A 21,061-nucleotide genomic window follows, 5' to 3' on the forward strand; every position below is an offset into this window, starting at 1 on the left:
GAACAGTGGTTTTTGCCTTGTTAGTCACTTATGAATAGTTTTTTGTCCAGCACATAGTTATTTAGTTACACAGTTACATAGGTTGAAAAAAGACGTACAGTACATCCATCAAGTTCATCATTTCTCCAGCGATTATACATTTTGTCACTAGGTTATCTATAACCCACAATGTTATGTGTATTGAGGAAATCATCCAGCCCTATTATAAAAGCTGTTATAGTATCTGCCATTACTGCCTCTTGTGGTCGGCATTCCACAGTCTGACTGCTCTAACTGTAAAGAAGCCTTTCCTATTTAGCTGGGCTAGAATCGCCTTCACCTGTAATGAGTGCCCCCTGATCCTTAGTATGGTCTTTGGAAGGATTAAATAATGTGTTTTCAAGCACTGTATAGAAAGACTAAGTGCAACAAGAAGGGATGAGGGGGGAGGGAGCCCAGACAATAGGGAAAGGGAATGGAGACCCCTAGGCTGATCTAATATCACCCTACCTTCCTTACCATCCCTATATTGGTTCCACTCAAATCGCCGAACAGGAATCCTAAGCCCTATAAATCCTTAGCTGCTAGGCCCTGGATAGGGAAGGGGGAGGGGGGTGAGCACTGGTCAGTTCCCACTATAAACTAAAGACATCAAGGGAGACAAACACAGGGGGGAGACACTTAGCTTGAGCAGATTTCAGAGAGATTACACCAAACGTCCTCCGAAGCACCTGAGAGGAAGTAAGATGACAGCTAACTCCAAGCCTTCACAAGGGAATATATGAATATCACCAGCACCTCCCTGTAGCAAAGTGAAACTATTTAAACACCCAGGCCAGGGTGTCAATCAGAGAAGGAGGGAGGTAGCCGCTGAGTCCTAAAGTCAGAAAGATTTAAGAAGGTGTCTGTAATGCCAAACGAAGTGACCTTCTGCAGCCAGCTGCAAAGTGACTGTCACATCTGACACACCCGTGACAGTGAAAGTCCTTTGTACTGACCACACATATATTTATACATATAAATGAGATCTCCTCTGAGATGTCTTTTTTTCTAAGCTAAACAAGCCCAACTTTTCCTACCTCTCATCATATGAGAGGCCTTCCATCCCTTATAATAATCTAGTTGCTCACCTTTGAACTGACTCTAGCTTCTGAATATCTTTTTTAATATGTGGAGCCCAAAACTGGATCCCATATTCTTGATGTAACCTCACCAGTGATTTATAAAGGGGTAACAATTAGTGATGAGCGAACGTGCTCGGTTAACCCTTTAACCGAGCATGCTCGGGTGCTTACCGAGTATCTTTGCGTACTCAGAAGCTATGTTCGAGTCGCTGCGGCTGCATATCTTGCGGCTGTTAGAAAGCTGCTAACAAACAAGCAATCCCTGCATGTGTCCAGCTGTCTAACAGCCGCAAGACATTCAGCTGCGGTGACTCAAACATAGTTTTTGAGCATGCCGAAGATGCTCGGTAAGCACCCGAACATATTCGGTTAAATGGTTAACTGAGCACATTCACTCATCACTAGTAACAATATGTTGGGGTCACAGGATTTTATCTCTTTTTATACACCCTAAAATCTTTTTGCTTTTGCAGCTGCTGCTTGACATTGAGTTCTGCTGCTCAGCTTACTTGTAACCAGAATACCCATCTACTATATAATCGGCTTATCCCGTCTGTCTGTCCATCCAGGAAATCCCGCGTCACTGATTGGTCCGGCCGCGGCAAATCAGCAACGCAGGATTTCAGAACAAGATGGCGGCCGTTAGCAGCTCATCTGCCACACGGAGGTCAGCGGCGATGCAGCCAGGAGATGACCGGCGCTAGCCGGTCATTTCCCGGCTGCTCGCAGCAGAAGTACCCCGACCGGCGGCCTAGGCGGCGCCGCTCCCCGGTCCTCCTTTCCCACTTGCCGTCGGGAGATCAGCGGCCCTAGCCGGCCGCGACCAATCAGCGATATTGGCTCCAAATTTAAACACGCTCTCCGGCCAATTGGCGCCGGATTTAAAATAAGTACGCCACCGTCAGGAGATAGCAGGACTGACTCCGCCCATGTGGTCATGTGACTCACCAACTGCCCATGACGTACTGAACATGTTTTGTCAGTCAGTGTGTGATGTACTTCTGTCACGTTTAATGAATACATTCTGTCAGTCACAGTGTGACATAGTTCAGTCACATTTACTAAACACGGTCAGTCAGAGTGTGATGTACTTCTGTCACGTTCAGTGAGCACATTCTGTCAGTCACAGTGTGACGTACTACTGTCACGTTTACTGAACACGTTCTATCAGTCACAGGACAGACAGCGCTGGAGCAGAGGTAAGGAAAGAAGGTGAGTATTAGTGTTTATTTTTTTAACTGTGCTGTGGGGATGGGGGAATGAGGAGGTCATACAAAACCAGGATGAGGGGGCCATACAAGCCAGGATGAGGAGGCCATACAAGCCAGGATGAGGGGGCCGTACAAGCCAAGATAAGGGGGCCATACAAACCAGGATTAGGGAAATGACGGAGCCATACATACCAGGATATGGAAATTAAACAGTAGCTGCTGCATTTCCCACCCTAGGCTTATACTCAAGTCAATACATTTTCCCAGTTTTTTGTTGTAAAATTAGGGGTCTCGGCTTATACTCAGGTCACCGTGCACAGGCAGCATGTGACCCCCGGCTGCAGCTGGCTCTTGCTTCCGCTTATGTCACGACTATTTGCGGCTGCAGCCAACGGGTCTCCTGTTTTGTGTTCCACGGTGAGTGATGGGCTCTGGGCGGGGTTATCCCCCATCCCTTCACACCCGGCATCCACCGCACGCGCATTCATTGACAGAGCGCGCGGTGGATGCTGGGTGTGACACGATGGGGGATAACCCCGCCCACAGCCCGTCATTCACCGTGGTATGCAGAACAGGCGACCCCTGGCTGCAGCCGCAAATAGTAATGATGTAAGCGGAAGCGAGAGCCGGCTGCAGCCGGGGGAATTAAGTGCTGGCTGTGCATGGTTAGCGATGTTGTCACAAGCAGTATTGACAACATGACGTAATTACAAAATTAATTAGGGGCCCCGGGGAGATACATCGGGGGTTAATTTAAAGAAGTGCACAACGCATTTAAACACTGCTTCGCTGATTAGTCACGCCCGGTCGGCCGCATACATATTCTAGAATACCCGATGCGTTAGAATCGGGCCACCATCTAGTTTAATGTATATGCAGCAATAGAATTACTCCGCCCTAGGTGCATTACTCTACATTTATCAACATTAAATCTCATTTGCCAAGTGTATGCCCATTCAGTCATCTTATCCAGATCATTTTGCAATATTGTAATGTCAAGGTCAGAATTTAATATCCTACATAGTTTGTAGGACTGACACTTTACTCTCAATGCCATCCACAATGTCATTAATAGAGGTTGAAAAAAATAGGTCCTAGCACAGATCCTTGCTGTACCCCATTGCTGACTATATTCCATTTAGAGAACGTACCATTTATAATGACTCTTTGTTTCCTGTCTTTTAGCCAATTCCTTACGCATCTGCATATAGTTTCCCCTAGTTCCTGCTTCTATAGCTTCAGTATAAGGCTGTTATGTGGTACAGAATCAAATGCTTTAGAAAAGTCCAGATAAATTACATCAGTTGCATTACCAACATCCAGGTTTGCACATATCTCCTCATAAAAAACAAACATGTTGGTTAGACATAACTTATTTTTCATGAATTCATGGTGGTTATCAGTTATTATATTATTCTCTGCATTAGATTTCTGTGGGTCATCTCTTGTAATGCCCTCCAAAACTTTGCACACTACCGATTCGAGACTTACTGGATGGTAGTTACCTGGATCCACCTTCTTACCTTTCTTACAATTGGCACCACGTCAGCCATACGGCAATCCTGTGGCACCACCCCTGTTACAAGAGAGTCTAAGATGAGATACAGCGGTCTGTCAATTACTGATCTCCATTCCCTCAATATCCGTGGATGAATGCCATCTGGGCTGGGGGATTTGTCATGTATAATTTACCCATACGCAGGTATACTTCTTCTTGTATTAAACTGTTTATATCAGGTGGTGAACTTTGATTTTCGCCTTGTTGAATAATCCCTGGAACAGTCAGTTCATTGGTGATGAAAAGTGCATGTTTACTATCTCAGCCTTTTTTTGTCCTCTATAATTTTCATGTTATTTTCATCTTCTAAGGAGCAGATACCATCCGCTTTTTACTTTTCTTTTTGGCATTGATGTATTTATAAAAAAAAGTTTGGGGATTTATTTTAATGTCGCTAGTGATTTGTTTCTCTGTAGATAACTTTGCTAGCTTGATTTCTTTTTTACATTTCTTATTTAGGTCTTTATACTCCTGAAATGCCATTTCTGTATTCTGTAGATTTTGAATGCCCTTTGTTTTTGTCTTATTAAACTTTGTACTGTATTATTTATCCATAATGGTTTCTTTTTATTCCTGGACATTTTATTACCACAGGGTAAAAATTTTCCACAGGATTCTAGTAGTATTTCCTTAAACATGCCCCATTTATGTTCGATTTGCCCGGTTACCACGCCATGGTCCCAGTCTACACAATTAAGCTCTTCTCTTAATTTGTTGAAATCAGCTTTCCTAAAGTTCCAGGTTTTTGCATTTCCCCTTTGAAATGTTTTGTTGAATATTACATTAAAACTTACCAGATTATGATCACTGCATCCCAAATGATCCCTGACCTGTAGATTTGAAATTGTATCTGGTCTATTGGACAGGATCGGATCCAGCAGATTATCTCCCCTGGTTGGTTCATCTACCAGCTGAGAGAGGTAATTGTCCTGATCTGTGGATAAGAACTTGCAGCTTTTAGCCCAACCAGAAGATTCTCTCGTATGTCAAATTGAATGTCTGAATAGTTAAAATCCCCCATAATAAGGACCCTATTATTATTTGCTGACTTTTTAATTTGTTGCAGCATTTCATCCTATACCTGTTCAGCTATATTAGGAGACTTGTAGCAAACTCCAATTAGCAGCTTTCCATTATTGTCATCCCCATGTACATTTACCCATACTGACTCTACATTGTCGTAGCTCCCTCCAATGTCATCATTGAGCACAGGTCTTAAGTTGGATTTAATGAAAATACACACCCCTCCGCCTTTTTTGTTTTTCTTATCCTTTCTAAATGTAGTGTAACCCTCTACGTTTGTCACCTAGTCATGGCCTTCTTCAAGCCAGGTTTCCGTAATACCCACCACATCTTATTCTGTGGCTGACATAAGAGTCTCCAATTCATTCATTATTTTGCAAGACTTTTTACATTTGCCACCAGACATTTAATACTATTAGCACGTTTATTACGCCTATTCACCTCCATACTTTCCTTCCATATCCAAGCCCCCCTAAATCATCATTGACCCCTACTGTCTCACTCTCTCTGTCTACTTAATCTATCCCCTTGTTTGCACAACTACCCTCCCTCTCCACAGATTCTAGTTTAAAATCTCCTCCATCCATCTGACTATTTTTCCTCCTGCACAGCTGCACCCTCCCCATTGAGGTGCAGCCTGACCCTACTGTAGAGCCTGTAGCCGACAGAGAAGTTGGCCCAGTTCTCCATGAACCCAAACCATTCGTTCCTGCACCAATTCTTAAGCAACTTATTAATCTCCCTAAGCTCCCGCTCTATTTCTATTGACGCTTGTGGTACTGGCAGTATTTCTGAAAACACCATCTTGGAGGTCCTCGCCTTCAACATCTCTCTTTGTTCCCTGTATTCATTTTTAAGGACCTTCCACTTCCCTCTAACTTTGTCATTGGTATCGATGTGTACCATGACTGATGGGTTTTCCCCGGACCCACCCAGCAATCTGTCTATCCTATCCACAATGTACTGTACCTGAGCACCCGGCAGACAACACACTATTCAGCATTAGTGGTCTTGGTGGCAGATTACCTTGTCTGTCCGCTTAATTATAGAGTCCCCTATCACTAACATCTGCCTGGCCTTTGCTGCACCCCTATCTCCCTCCTTCCTACAGCATTCATTTTCCTGGTTGCTAGGAGCAATGTCCTGCTGTAGTGATCCTAGTCTTGGGCTTGTATTCCTATTATCAAGAAAATATCAGTATTGTCATATTGTGGCCATATACTGGAGAGTCCATTTCATGACTACAATCTCTAGATGTCTCGTAGTTCTAGTGACCTGAAATTAGATCACTATAGAAGGTCAATAGTGATCCGGTTTATTTGGCTGTAATACAGGCTCAACAATGTAGTTAGATTACAGATATCTGAAGCCAACTTTACTATGGTGTTAAAGTAGAGGCCTACTGTTTTTTTGGATGTTCTTCATTTTCTGAATGCCAGGGGGAATTGTCTAGAATCCTTTGAATAATGTTCGCATCAAAGGAAAAAAGTGTTTTCCAGCCCTCCCCGCACATGGATAGTCTCTGGATCAGCAACTTGAAGGCTCATGCATATGACCAATTTTTTCTCACGAGTGCTATACAAACTCATGAATATGTAGAATTGTATAACAGCAGGCTTACAAGGCTACTAATAATAATTTCCTGCTGATAAAACAGTGATTTAATCAAAACTGCACTAAACAGGCCAGTAAGGGACACATCGCTGGAATCAAGGTCTTTGCCACTATGTTATGCTGATATCAGATTAGGTGGTAAAAACCTGGTGATAGATTCTCTTTAATTTATGTCAGGCAAGGTATTAGATTTACGCTACAATGTATTAAATATCCATGCATTAAATCAGTGCAGAAAAGGAGACCCATTGGATATCTAGTATCCAGAGTCATAATCCAGAAATCCTCTGTTCAATTTTTTTCAGTACCTATGACTATAAAGATATCTGTGTCACTTATACCCATGATTTTTAGAATCCGTGGATATAATGCAGCTATTAGGATTTTAATGTTAATGAATCAACAGTGTTTATGTGATGTAGGGTGGCCAGTTCTAATGGAATGATTGAGGCCCGATTCATCAAGCCCCACACCAGTCTAGATTAGGAGGCATGTGCCATCGTGTGTGTCTTGCCTAAAATCTTACTCCATTTTTAGACTGGAGTAAGACTTGTAGTGTAGCAAACACCGCCACTCATCATGAATTTGACGAAGGTTGATTGCCTCATCGAACCCCAGCTCTGCCCACTTTGTTAGGGCTAGTCAAAAAAGGTGTGAGAACGCCAAGTCACAAAATTTTGCACTTTGTACCAAAGCTTTGCAACTTTTCAAACCTTTTTAAGCCAAAATTCTGGCAAAATAGCATCGATGAATTTGGCTTTGAGATTAGTTTCATATCTCAGTTTTCTTTCTCATAAATAAGAGATATTTAGTTTTTTTTCAATGTGCTGGACCAATTTTTGGTCTGTGTGCCAGCTTTAATAATGCTTGATAGATCCGCTTTTCTTGTATAAAAAATATATATTCTCTTAGCTTCAGGATGTAACAGTGCAGCATTCGAGTATTTTATCAGAATGATGTACCATTTATTACAGCTTCCTTCTTTTGATGTTTATTTCAGCATATGTGCTTCTTTCATGGATGTGATATTAATTCTCTGTTTCTCTATGTAGCTCCTTTCATCACTACTCCCCTTGAAACACTTGATGCTTTAGTAGAAGATGTCGCCACTTTCATGTGTACAGTTGATTCATATCCTCAGTCGGAAATCACATGGACACGCAATAACATTCCTATCAGGTCTGTAAGCCTTTCATGTATAGAACTCACAATTACATTTATTTACTTTATTGTCGTGAATGAGAAAAAAAATATGCTGGCACAATATATATCATGCATGTCTCATGGAGAAAAACCGTGTAGTACACAGTATGCAGGTGACATAGTGTTAGTGTATATAAAATCTGATAATCTGATATGTCCTGTTCTGCCAGAGGCCGGGGGAGGAGTGCGGCGCCCATACCGCGCTGTCTGGCGCCATTTTGCTGAAGACACACATTTTGCTCTGTCTCCCGGCCCTTTGGCCTCTTCTTCCTGAAAAAAAAATTATGGACGCATGCGCTGTGCGCCTGCCGAAACTGCTCCTTCCATTCCGAGCTTTGCCGTTTGTCCAAACAGAACTTTTTGACTACAAGTGGGGTATCGCTGCACTTGTAAGAAAGTGGGTTACAAACTGTGGGCTCCACTTATTGGCGTTACCTCTTGCAAAAGAAAAAAAATTTGGGGCTAAACAAGATTTTTGTGAAAAAAGTGAACTTTTTCAATATGACAACCTAATGTTATCAAATTCTGCGTCGCAACTGTGGGTTCAAAATGCTTACTATACCCCTGGATAAAATCCATGAGGGGTGTAGTTTCCAAAATGGGGTCAATTGTGAGGGGTTTCTGCTGTTTTGGCACCTTAGGGGCCCTGCAAATGCGACATGGTGCCCGCCGTCCCTTTCAGCCAAATTTGTGTTCCAAAACTGAAATATTGCTCTTTCCCTTCTGAGCCCTGCCGTTTGTCCAAACAGAACTTTTTGATTATATATGTGGTATCACCACACTTGCAAGAAAGTGAGTAACAAACTATGTGGCCCACTTTTTGGTGTCATCTTTTTCAAAAGTGAGAAATTTGGGGCTGAAGCAAGATTTTTGTGAAAAAAAAATGAACCTTTTCAATATAATGACCTAATATGATCAAATTCTGTGTTGTACCTGTGGGTTTAAATTGCTCACTTTACCCCTGTATAAAAACCGTGAAGGATGTAGTTTCCAATGTTGTATTGCCGCGCTGGTAAGAAAGTGGGTAACAAACTGTGAGGTCCACTTTTTGGTGTTTGGTGTTTGAAAAAGAGAGAAACTTGGGGCTAAAGCAAGATTTTAGAAGTAAAATTTGGATCCAAGGGGTAACGTTTCTCCTTGCAGAGAGTGACATGCCAAGCCTGACATGCCAATGTGAGGAGACTTCTAAGCCACAATGCTCCTTTGGAAAATATGCAAATTGTCTCTTCAGAGAGGAAGAGAACTAAAACTCTAGTGCCACCTTTAGGAAGCAGCAATCCTAAAAGTCAATATCGACTCTCTAACGAGCCTTGTCACATGACTTAGGATGAAAGCTTCTTCTGCAGCGAAAATTTGCAGACGTAAAATTTTATTTTATTTTTTTCATTTCAATTTGCATTAATTCCTGTGTAGCAACTGAAGGGTTAAAATTTTTTCCAACAACAGTCTGGAAGTATATGAGGGGTGCCGTTTTTAAAATGGTATCACTTTTGGGAAGTTTCCAATACATAGGCCGCTCAAAGTCCATTTAAATCTGAATAGGTCCCTAAAGAAAAAGGTTTTGTAAATTTGTTGAAAAAATGAAAAATTGCTGCTAAACTTTTAACCCCTCTAACTTCCTAACAAAAAAAATTATGTTTCAAAAATGATGCAGATGTGAAGTAGACATGTATTAAATGTTACTTATTAATTATTTTGTGTGGTATAACTGTCTGATTTAAGAGCATAAAAAGGTAAAGTTTGAAAATTGCAAGATTTTCTAATTTTTTTGTTACATTTTCAATATTTTCCTAATTATACGCAAGTCATACTGCCCAAAGTTTACTAACAACATGAAGTACAACATGTCACGAAAAAAACAATCTCAGAATCAGTGGGATCCATTGAAGCATTCCAGAGTTATTAACTCATAAAGTGACACTGGTCAGAATTGCAAAATTAGCTCCGTCACTAAGAGGTTAAATGCCTCTGATTGCTGTATCGATGATTTCGGCAAGATTTTTGACCTGGGTTAAAATAATGAAAACAGGTCGAGATGAGGGGTGTGTCGGGGGTGTGGTCTGCTCCCTGCTAGTAGCCCTGAGAAAGAGATATTATCAGGGGGCTGCTAATAGAAGCTGAGAGCAGGCCACGCCCCTGACACACCCCTCACCTCCTGCTGTTCACAGGGAGACATTATCAGGGGCTGGTGTGACAGAAGCTGCACCCCACTTCACTGCTCACCTCTCTGTCTGGCACATTACAGCAGTGTGCAGCTTCCTGCAGTTTTCAGCCAGAGTAATAGCTGTTTCTCTGCAGAGTACAGGGGATGTGGCCATGCCCCCTCTTCTCAGGCTGGCTGTTCCTTACAAGGGGAGCAGCACTTAGTGTATGATGTAATGACCCACATGGGAGGGGGGAGCAGTGAAAGAGCAGATCCTGTCACACTGAATTACAAGGGTTAAAAAGATCATATAACTGCACTGAGCATCTCATCTTTTTAGTGTATGAGTGAGGGAACAGTACAATTTTTTTTATCTTCCCGGAGTACCACTTTAAGGAAAACATCTCTAATTTTATAAAATTAAAGTCGAATTTATTAGGTTTCACTAGCATGTAGCACACAACTTCACAGCAATGTCAGGTCTTCACTAAATGCTTTAGATGTCACTTAGGGCAAACAATTCTTAATCCAGTCCACCTTTACTAAGCGCTTGAATCTGCCAACTCTTCTATTTATAAGTATCCCAACAATAGACATTATGCTCATGGATTACTCTAAACAGCCGCAGGATTATTTATGTAATGGATGAACATTTGGCAACGAATCTTTCAACTCTTGCACTCTTCATTACATTGTTATAGCGAATTACCACTGATGTGTCATGGATCATATTTTGGATGATCCTTAAAATGTGAGGCTTTTAATGTTTTCTTTATTCTTTAGTGATTTCAAAATGGTTTGTAATGCATTGTAGTCGTTAAATTAGACATTACTGGTGATGTAATGCTGGAAGCAAGTTCCACTTAACATTCCTAGGAATGGAAACGTGGAAAGGGTAATGTTTAATTCCAAGGAAACACAATTGTTCCAAACACAATGAAGTCACGATTCCGTTTTTGACAAATAAAAACAGCATCGTCACCCTTCTCTGTAAACATATTTTAAGGCTTGTATCACACTACTGTAATAACTGCGCCTTTTTACTCCCTCTCTTATTATGGCCACAAGTTCTGGAATGACAGCTGTTCTAATTATCTGAACTAGCTTACTGTGCAAATTCTGCAAACTGTTCATAATTAATATAAATCACTTTATTAGATATGCATGAAAAACATAAATATGTCAAAGGAAAGAAAAGAGAAAGACGTTACACATAATACACCTGAGATAAGGGTTATTTAGTAAGTTTTTGTGTAAACTTAAACTACAGACAAACAATGCTTAGGTAGCAGAAGAAGAAACAATGGTTGTAGCCAGAAAACGTAGACTGAACAGTGACTGATAAATTATACCACCCTTAATTAGATAGAGAGGAATTCTGGTCTGCAAAAGGGGTCTAGTCTATAAGAATCTAGGACTTCCATACGAGTGAAACTAGCTCCTACCTAACCAGTGAGGTTGACATGCCTGCCCTTTGATAACTATCCCTTGAAATCTCTAGAAATAGGGTACTCTTGTCCAATACATGCAACACATAGAATCACCATTTGTACTGGTTTATGCCATAAAAGACAGTCACTGTCCCAATCCACTGTAAACAGTCTATCTTACGTGTCTCAATAGTGCATGTCTAGCACTTTTCAGGTAGCCATCAGCGAGTTCTGATACGTTTCTAGCTTTCAAAAATATTAGTTTCATCAGGAGGCCAGCAACCAATTCTGGAGCCTGGATGTCTTTAGGATACGGCATACATTTCACTGCTTGGCACTACTATGTAAAGGAAGAAGAAAATGATGTAATTTCTCTGGCTATTATTTCCATAATAGCAAGCTGAAAAAGTGAGCAGACATATGATTGCATGCACCGGAAATATGGCGCATGCATATGGATGCATGTGCCAGATCCTTGGTGACCAAGTGAAAGGGAAGGCTCTGTTCTCATACCCTAATGCACAGACAGATTAGGAAGAATGCTATTAGTATGTCCTCCTGTGTTATGTCTGTTCTGAGGATTGGGGAACTTTTACTACAGAAGTCTGGTACAAAGTATCCACAGTACATTACCTATTTTAGATGGATTGGATTACTTACTCACCTGCTGTCACCCTTCTGGATCCAGTTGCTCTATCGTCTACTCTAATACTGGAAGCAATTAAGTCTTCTTTTTATTAGATCTAGGAATGCTGCATCTTGTGATAGGCTGCAGTGATCAGGTGACTTAAACAGCATGTCATTAAATGTTCACATGGTTCATGTCAGTTGACCACTGTAGCCTATCACAAGCTGCAGCAGTCTTGTGGCTAGATGAATGGAGGAGTCAGTCATTTCCTCTGGTGCTAGCACAGACACTGGAACAACCCATGCTGTATCCAGGAGGGTGCCAAGAGGTGAGTATAATTTATTTGGCTTACAAAATCAAACCTCCCTGATAAGAAGCACCTTTTGCCTGAATAGACATTAGTATCGACACCCCCAAATATATAAATGTAGAAAACATATGATGTAAGATATTGGGTCACTTCCATGAAAATGTCCCAAGTTGACTATTCAATGTTATGATAAGTAGTGTTGAGTGAATTTGTTCGGCATTTCAAATTCGGGTTCGTGTTCGGGGTTCTGACTTGTTCGTGCCAAAAAATCGGCTCCGCCCACGAACATCCCTGATTTGCCACGCTGTCACGAAGATGTTATCTGTGTGACAGCGTGGCAAATTAGGGATGTTTGTGGGCAGAGCCGATTTTTTGGCGCGAACAAGAAAGAACCCGAATTTGAAATGCCAAACAAATTCATCCAACACTAATGATAAGCACCAAAACTTAATCACTATTACAGTGGTATATTAGTTTTGTTAGTAATGGAAGATCAGCGTCGGACTGGAGTACCATGCGCCCACCAGAGAAAATCATTCTTCAGGCCCACTATTTAGCTACATAGAAATAAATACAAGACCATCAATGGAGTGTTAAAACATGCTAATATTAAGATATAATATAAGGTAGTACCATTTTTAATGGTATAGAAAGAGCTGGCACTCACTTTTTGGTGCAAACTCAATCATAAATGTCCTCTGATGTTTTTTATTACCATTAAACCAATGTTTTTTAGCACCAGCATAGTGGATGAGATTTTACGACATCTCATCCATACGCTGAGAATGTTCACAGCTTGAATTGACCAGTGCTGTGAATTTAACGTGTCAATTTATGCTGCAGCCATTTGCTATGCAAAGGATAAAGTCAGTGGTAAAGGTGCATCATTTGCGTAGTAGTAAATACAGCAATATCTGCACAATATTTGTGTGGATATTTCCGCTATTAATTTGCTGTGGGAATTCCATTGCAGAAATTCTGCATCAAATACATTATGTGATTGTACCCACTAATAGTGGTGGTGGCCCTATAAATCAGTTATGTATGATATTGGAGTGATATCGACAGATAGCTTTCCCTCGCATCTCCCTATACATTTTTTACAGAAATCTCTCTGCCACCTACAAGGCCATAACTTTTTATGAAGTGCGCCATTTTGTTGGGGGAAGAAAACTGTGTGATACAGGGGGAGAGGGCTCTGTCTGTCAGGGGTGATATGGAGAGAAGGGGCTCAGTCAGTCAGGGGTGATACAGGGGGAGAGGGCTCAGTCAGTTGGGGGTGATAAGGGGAGAAGAAGCTCAGTCAGTTAGGGGTGATACGGGAAGAGGGGGCTCAGTCAGTCAGGGGTGATACAGGAGGAGAGGGCTTAGTCAGTTGGGGGTGATAAGGGGAGAAGGGGCTCAGTCAGGGGTGATACGGGAAGAAGGGGCTCAGTCAGTCAGGTGTGATACAAGGAAAGGGGCTCAGTCAGTCATGGGTAATACGGGGAGAGGGGCTCAGTCAGTCAGGTGTGATATGGGGAGAGGGAGCTCAGTCAGTCAGAGGTGATACCGGAGAGGGGGCTCAGTCAGTCAGGGGTGATAGTGGTGTAGAGGACTCTGTCAGTCAGGGGTGATACAGGTAGATGGGCTCAGTCAGGGGTGATACAAATAGAGGGGGCTCAGTAAGTCAGGGGTAATATTGAGAAAGGGGGCTCAGTCAGTCAGGTGTGATACAGGAAGAGGGGGTTCAGTCAGTCAGAGGTGATACAGGGGAAAGGGGCTAAGTCAGACTGAGGTGATACAGGAAAGGGGGCTTAGTCAGTCAGGTGTGATAGAGGAAGATGGAGCTCTGTCAGTGAGGGGTGTTACAGGGGGTGAGGGATCAGTCAGTCATGGATGATACAGGTAGAGGGGACGCAGTCAGTCAGATGATACGGGGGGAGGGGATGCAGTCATCCAGGTGATACAGGGAGAGGGGGCTCTGTCAGTCATAGGTAATACAGGGGGAGAGGGTGCAGTCAGTAAGGGGTGATACAGGGAGAGAAGGCAAAGTCAGGGGTTATACAAGCAGAGTGGATGCTATCAGTAAGGTTTGAAAGGAGAAATGAGGGAATTGGGCCCTCATTCATCCCTGAGGTACTTAGCCCCCTCCCCCTTTATCACTCCTGACAAAAGGTCCCCCATATACACTCCCTCCCTGTTAGGCTGGCAGGGGGGTCCTCCATCATTGGTGATGTACCAGGATATAATGATGAGGAAAAATGCTTTGTAAACCATATGTCAATGAAAGATACATAAATTGCTTGGGGTAGAATAATTCTGTCAATATTGTTGAGTATTTTTCAAGCAATTTCTCAGAGTTGGGTCTCAAAGGATACCATAGACTGTTGAAATTATTTTTTGTGTGTTTTATATTACTCAATACTTGACAATATGCATACATACAAGAGGAGATAATCTTTAAAAATAGTTATCAGATGTGATGGAAAAATTAAGTGAAATGAGCATGTCTACATATTGTACTACAAAGGTTAAGCATCAAAATGAATATTTCCAGACAAAAGTCCGTTGGCTTTCTCTGTAAAATCCTTCTATTCCAATCCCCTTTTTGTTGGACTGAGATTGTAACATCTATAGTACAGGAGTAGATTGACCTAGCATTTCTGCAATCAACTGGATAATGACAAATTCCTAGTAGAGATAAGCAATAGTGTTGAGCGAGCACTAAAATGCTCGGGTGCTCGAAGCTCCGGCCGAGCTCACCGTGATACTCGGGTGCTCGACCCGAGCAATGAGCCCAATGTTAGTCTATGGGAGACCCGAGCATTTTTGCGGCGGCACCCCCGGCAGTCTGTAGAAAGCCTAAAAAGTGCCCAAAACAATAGTGACAGTGCTCAAATGACATGGGGACATCATGGGGATCGCCCCAGGAAGCATTTCTGACCCCCAGGTCACTGCTGTCAACAATGTAGTCAGAGGTATTAAGCCACTTTTACGGGCTAACAATAAAACGTTCAAAAACGAAACTGAAACTGCTTTCCTGTGAAATATGTTAAGGAACATCCTTTCCATGGTAAAGACTTGTGTATAAGGTAAAATAAATAACCAAAAACAAAAATACTCCTCAACACCTTGGGCTATGTTCACAAGTAGCATTTTTTATGCGTTTTTGCACTTTTGTATTGCTTTCAACCGTGACAAATGCATTCACCGGGAAATGTCATTTTAACATTTTACAACCTTATCTGGCCATGTGCTGTGTGACACATGCATACAGTGCTGAAAAGACATGGGAACAGCATGGGGAAGACCCCTGGAAGCATCTCTGACACCCAGGTCACTGCCTAAAAGTGTGCCCATCAGAAGTGATCCTTGCCGCATCAGAAGATGCAGACTTGCAACTATCCCCATGCAAGTCCTTGTCCCAGGGCAGTGTTCAATTGTACCTCCCCCATTCCTTGCAATGCAAACACAAGTATGCATCCTGCCACCCACCCACCCCCAGGCTACAATACCATACAGCTTGCTTGCTCTTGAAATTGGGCCTTTTAGGCATGTGGAGGCGGAATCTGGCCACCACATCATGGCTGCGTTGGCGGCCTAGTATCCATACTCGGTCCCGAGCCGCCCCGCGGCCGGGTGCCCATACACGGTCCCCAGCCGCCTGGGGGCAGCCGGGTGTCCATAAACGGTCCCCAGCCGCCCCTATTTGTCCCGGTGCGCCTTATACACAAGCGCGCATACCAAAACATTACCTGTGCTCTCCCCAGTGTATTTAGTGGGAAGGACAGCCTAACCACAAACACGTGGACAAGTGAATGTGGCCAGGGATGGTCCATCTCACTGACGCCTTCACACTGGGTTAATATTGTGGAAGCCGGGACACAGTTGGACACTGGGATGCAACACGTCCTCCAGACAGAGGATTGCGGGTCCTGGGTCAATCAGGCTTCAACACAAAGTTCAGAAGGTAGACAGCAGCAGTGGTCGGCCTCCTATACAACGAGTAAAGTATTCATGATCATGAGGCATGAGGCCATCCATCTCCTTAGCTTTCTGTTCCTTGGAATGCAAGCGCATGTAAGAAGTAGCGGCTAGGCCTGAGGTGGTCAGCGTTTTGGTGCATATCCTACCTCCTCCGAGGATTGCTGGATGTTTTCCTGCTACTATCCCAGTTCTATGACTCCCGTTAAAACAAAGCTTCAGGTGATGAATGATGGATGAGGTGGTGGCAAAGGAGAAAGAGCAGGAGGAACAGAGACCTTTCACATCAATATCAGGCCAGTCAACCACACATGTCTTGTAGGATATGTTTCTGTACCAAAAGGAGCGGTTCGGCTACACAGTTATAGGGCATACAGTGAGTGCAATACCTACCAAAAATTTCGAGGCACTCCAATGCCCCTTGGAAGTGACAAGAAGGTCAGAGGGCCTTAACCAAACCGTTTTTTCCATTTATAGCAACTGGGTCTCCTGTACACTGTTGGCCTAAGCAGTGAATGGAAGGCTTTCCAAAAATTATGAGGAACTGCAATGCCCCTTGAAACAGATGTAGATGACAGCGTACTAAAAACCTTATACCCATTATTGGAGAGTGGGTCTCCCTTAGTGTTCGCCTATGCATTGAAAAGCAAAATCTGACTAAAATTAGGAGGAAATGCAAAGCCCCTTGGAAGAGGCGTGAAGGTCACAGTAGCTTGACAAGACTGTTTTAATGCCCCTTGGAAGAGATATGGAGGTCACAGTATCTTAACAAGACGGTTTTAATGCCCCTTGGAAGAGACGTGGAGTTCAGAGTAGTTTAACAAGATTATTTTAACACCCCTTGGAAGAGACGTGGAGGTCACAGTAGCTTAACAAGACGGTTTTAATGCCCCTTGGAAGAGACGTGGGGGTCAGAGTGGTTTAACAAGACGATTTTAATGCCCCTTGGATGAGACGTGGAGGTTACAGTAGCTTAACAATACGGTTTTAATGCCCCTTGGAAGAGACGTGGAGTTCAGAGTGGATTAACAAGACGGTTTTAATGCCATTTGGAAGAGACGTGGAGGTCAGTGTGGTTTAACAAGATGGTTTTAATGCCCCTTGGAAGAGACATGGAGGTCACAGTAGCTTAACAAGACGATTTTAATGCCCCTTGGAAGCGACGTGGAGTTCAGACTGGTTTAACCAGACTGTTTTAATGCCCCTTTAAAGAGACATGGAAGTCACAGTAGCTTAACAAGACGGTTTTAATGCCCCTTGGAAGAGAAGTGGAGGTCACAGTAGCTTTACAAGACGGTTTTAATGCCCCTTGGAAGAGACGTGGAGGTCAGAGTGGTATAACAAGACGGTTTTAATGCCCCTTGGAAAAGACGTGGAGGTCACAGTAGCTTAACAAGATGGTTTTAATGCCCCTTGGAAGAGACATGGAGTTCAGAGTGGTTTAACAAGACGGTTTTAATGCCCCTTGGAAGAGACGTGGAGGTCACAGCAGCTTAACAAGATGGTTTTAATGCCCCATGGAAGAGATGTGGAGGTCAGAGTGGTTTAACAAGACAGTTTTAATGCCCCTTGGAAGAGACGTGGAGTTCAGAGTGGTTTAACAAGACGGTTTTAATGCCCCTTGGAAGAGACGTGGAGTTCAGAGTGGTTAAACAAGACAGTTTTAATGCCCCTTGGAAGAGACGTGGAGGTCACAGTAGCTTAACAAGACGGTTTTAATGCCCCTTGGAAGAGACGTGGAGTTCAGAGTGGTTTAACAAGACGGTTTTAATGCCCCTTGGAAGAGACGTGGAGGTCACAGCAGCTTAACAAGATGGTTTTAATGCCCCTTGGAAGAGATGTGGAGGTCAGAGTGGTTTAACAAGACGGTTTTAATGCCCCTTGGAAGAGACGTGGAGTTCAGAGTGGTTTAACAAGACGGTTTTAATGCCCCTTGGAAGAGACGTGGAGTTCAGAGTGGTTAAACAAGACAGTTTTAATGCCCCTTGGAAGAGACGTGGAGGTCACAGTAGCTTAACAAGACGGTTTTAATGCCCCTTGGAAGAGACGTGGAGTACAGAGTGGTTTAACAAGACGGTTTTTATGCCCCTTGGAAGAGACGTGGAGGTCACAGTAGCTTAACAAGACAGTTTTAATGCCCCTTGGAAGCGACATGGAGGTCAGAGTGGTCCAACAAGACGGTTTTAATCCCCTTGGAAGAGACTTGGAGCTCACAGTAGCTTAACAAGATGGTTTTAATGCCCCTTGGAAGAGACGTGTAGTTCAGAGTGGTTTAACAAGACGGTTTTAATGCCCCTTGGAAGTGACGTGGAGTTCAGAGTCGTTTAAGAAGATGGTTTTAATGCCCCTTGGAAGAGACGTGGAGGTCACAGTAGCTTAACAAGACGGTTTTAATGCCCTTTACAAGAGCCATGCAGTGCAGCATATTAAAAACATTATTCCCACTATTGGGGAGTGGGTCTCCCATAGTCTTTGCCAATGCCTTCCAAGCAAAAGCTGCCAAAAATTAGGACGGAGGAACTTGCAATGTTAGCAACACAGACCACTGTCACCATTGTGGTATAGTGGTGGTGGAGGCTGCGGATAAGGAGAAGAGGCAAAAACAGCCAAAATGTGCAAGCGTATACCCATGTGTGGGTGTGAAGCGTTGCATGGGAAAACACCTCCCGAAATCACACAGTGGATTTGACTTTGTTACTCTGCTGTCATTTGGTGGTGATGAGAAGTCTGGCCCAATCCAGCCCTTGTTCATTTTGATAAGGGTCAGCTTGTCAGCATTGTCAGTTGACAGGCGAGTGCGCTTATCAGTTATATTTCTCCCAGCGGCACTAAAAACATGCTCCGATACCACGCTAGAGGCAGGGCAGGCCAGGACCTCCAAGGCATACAGAGTGAGTTCATTCCAAGTGTCCAGCTTGTATACCAAATAATTAAAAGGCACAGAGGAATTACGGAGGACGCTGGTACGGTCGGCAAGGTACTCCCTCACCATCTTTTGAAACTTTCCACTCCTTGTGAGAGTACCCCGTGCCTCAGGGCCTGTAAGCTAGGCGGGTCTCAGAAAATTGTCCCAGAACATTGACAGTGTTCCCTTGCCTCTGCTGGATTGGCGTTGCGTCTCTCTCGCATGTACGCCTCGGTTGGGCAACGAACTGTGACCTCTGCCGCTAGCGTGTTCAGATGGGAATTTTTTTAACAGTTCTGCAGCAAGGGCCTTCTGGTACTGCCCCATTTTTGTAGACCTCTCCACCTCAAGAATAAGAGAGTGAAAGTTCTCCTTGTAGCCGGGGTCTAATAGTGTCACCAACCAGTAATGACTGTCACCCAACATTTTGACAACGCGAGGGTCACGGTTAAGGCAGCGCAACATAAAGTCAGCCATGCGTGCCGGACTTTTAACGGGCAAGACTTCCGTGTCCTCGCCAAGTAGATGACTGACCATGCTCTCCTCCTCCTCCTCCTCCTCCTCCCCCCTGTCCTCAGGCCACCCATGCTGAACCAACAGTATGACAGTTGTACAGGTACTACCGTCTACAGCGCATGATACTAGCTCCTGTTCTTCCTCCTACTCCTCCTCCTCCTCTCCCTCATTGTCCCCCAATGCTCGTGGGGATGAGATGAGGCTGGGCTGTGTGTAATCGCCCGCTACGGCTTCTTGATCCATCTCATCATACTCTGGCTGCAATGCCCCCTCTTTAATTCTCTGCAGAGAGCGTTGCAAAAGACAGACAAGTGGGATGCTGACGCTAATGATGGCGTCATCACCACTCACCATCTTGGTGGCCTCCTCAAAGTTTGTCAGGATGGTACATATGTCAGACATCCAGGTCCACTCCTGAGGTCTTATGTGTGGAGTCTGACCTGAATATCGACGGCCTTGTTGCAGCTGGTACTCCACAACTGCTCTCTTCTGCTCACAAATCCTTTGCAACATGTGGAGGGTAGAGTTCCAATGTGTGGGGACATCACAAAGCAGTCAGTGTGCCGGAAGCTGCAAACGCTGCTGCAACAAAGCAAGGGCGGCGGAAGCTGTAGCCGACTTCCATAAATGAGCTGACAGGCGGCGTACTTTGACGAGCAGATGTGGCAACTCGGGATACGATTTAAGAAACCGCTGAACCACGAGGTTAAGAACATGAGCCAGGCATGGTACGTGTGTGATCTCGCCTCGCCTCAGAGCCGCCACCAGGTTACGGCCATTGTCACACACGACCATGCCTGGATGTAGCTTCAGCGGTCTCAGCCACAGATCTGCCTGCTCTTTCACAGCTGTCCACAACTCAAAAGCAGTGTGAGGTTTATCACCTAAGCTTATGAGTTTCAGCACAGCCTGTTGCTGCTTGGCTGAGGCAGTACTGCAGTGCTTCCAGCTTGTAACTGATGTGGTGATATCTGAGATGGAGGCTGAACATGAGGAGGAGGAGGAGGATGATGCGCAGGAGCTGTACACTCTGGGGGCAACTCTGACTGACATAGGGCCCGCAATACTCGGTGTGGGGAGGATGTGTTCCGTCCCAAGGTCCGACTGGGTCCCGGCTTCCACTATATTTACCTATGGTGCCGTCAGGGAGATGTAACGTCCCTGGCCACAAGCACTTGTCCACATGTCCGTTGTCAGGTGGACACTCCCAGTAACTGCGTTGTTGAGGGCACGGCAGAGGTTTTGGGACACGTGCTTGTATAGTGCGGAGATGGCACACCGGGCAAAATAGTGTCGGCTGGGGACCAAGTACCGAGGGACGGCCATCGCCATAAGATTGCGGAAGGATTCCGTCTCCACCAGCCTAAAAGGCAGCATTTCCAATGCAAGCAGTCGTGAAATGTGCGAATTTAGGACTGTGGCCTGTGGGGCGTTGACTGCGAATTTGCACT

General features: G+C 44.0%; 1 protein-coding gene across 1 annotated transcript in view; it reads left to right on the forward strand.

The window, feature by feature from the left end:
- MUSK (muscle associated receptor tyrosine kinase) overlaps nt 1-21,061 on the forward strand; it is a 479,574-nt gene that overhangs the window by 137,550 nt on the left and 320,963 nt on the right. The window contains exon 2 of the mRNA XM_073664750.1: nt 7,562-7,688. Within this exon, the coding sequence (XP_073520851.1) occupies nt 7,562-7,688 (127 nt within the window). The remainder of the gene's footprint in view (nt 1-7,561; nt 7,689-21,061) is intronic.

The sequence above is a fragment of the Phyllobates terribilis genome, unplaced genomic scaffold (genome assembly GCF_046119375.1).
Source record: "Phyllobates terribilis strain yellow unplaced genomic scaffold, ASM4611937v1 Scaffold_1__5_contigs__length_1240528914, whole genome shotgun sequence".
Lineage (NCBI taxonomy): Eukaryota > Metazoa > Chordata > Amphibia > Anura > Dendrobatidae > Phyllobates > Phyllobates terribilis.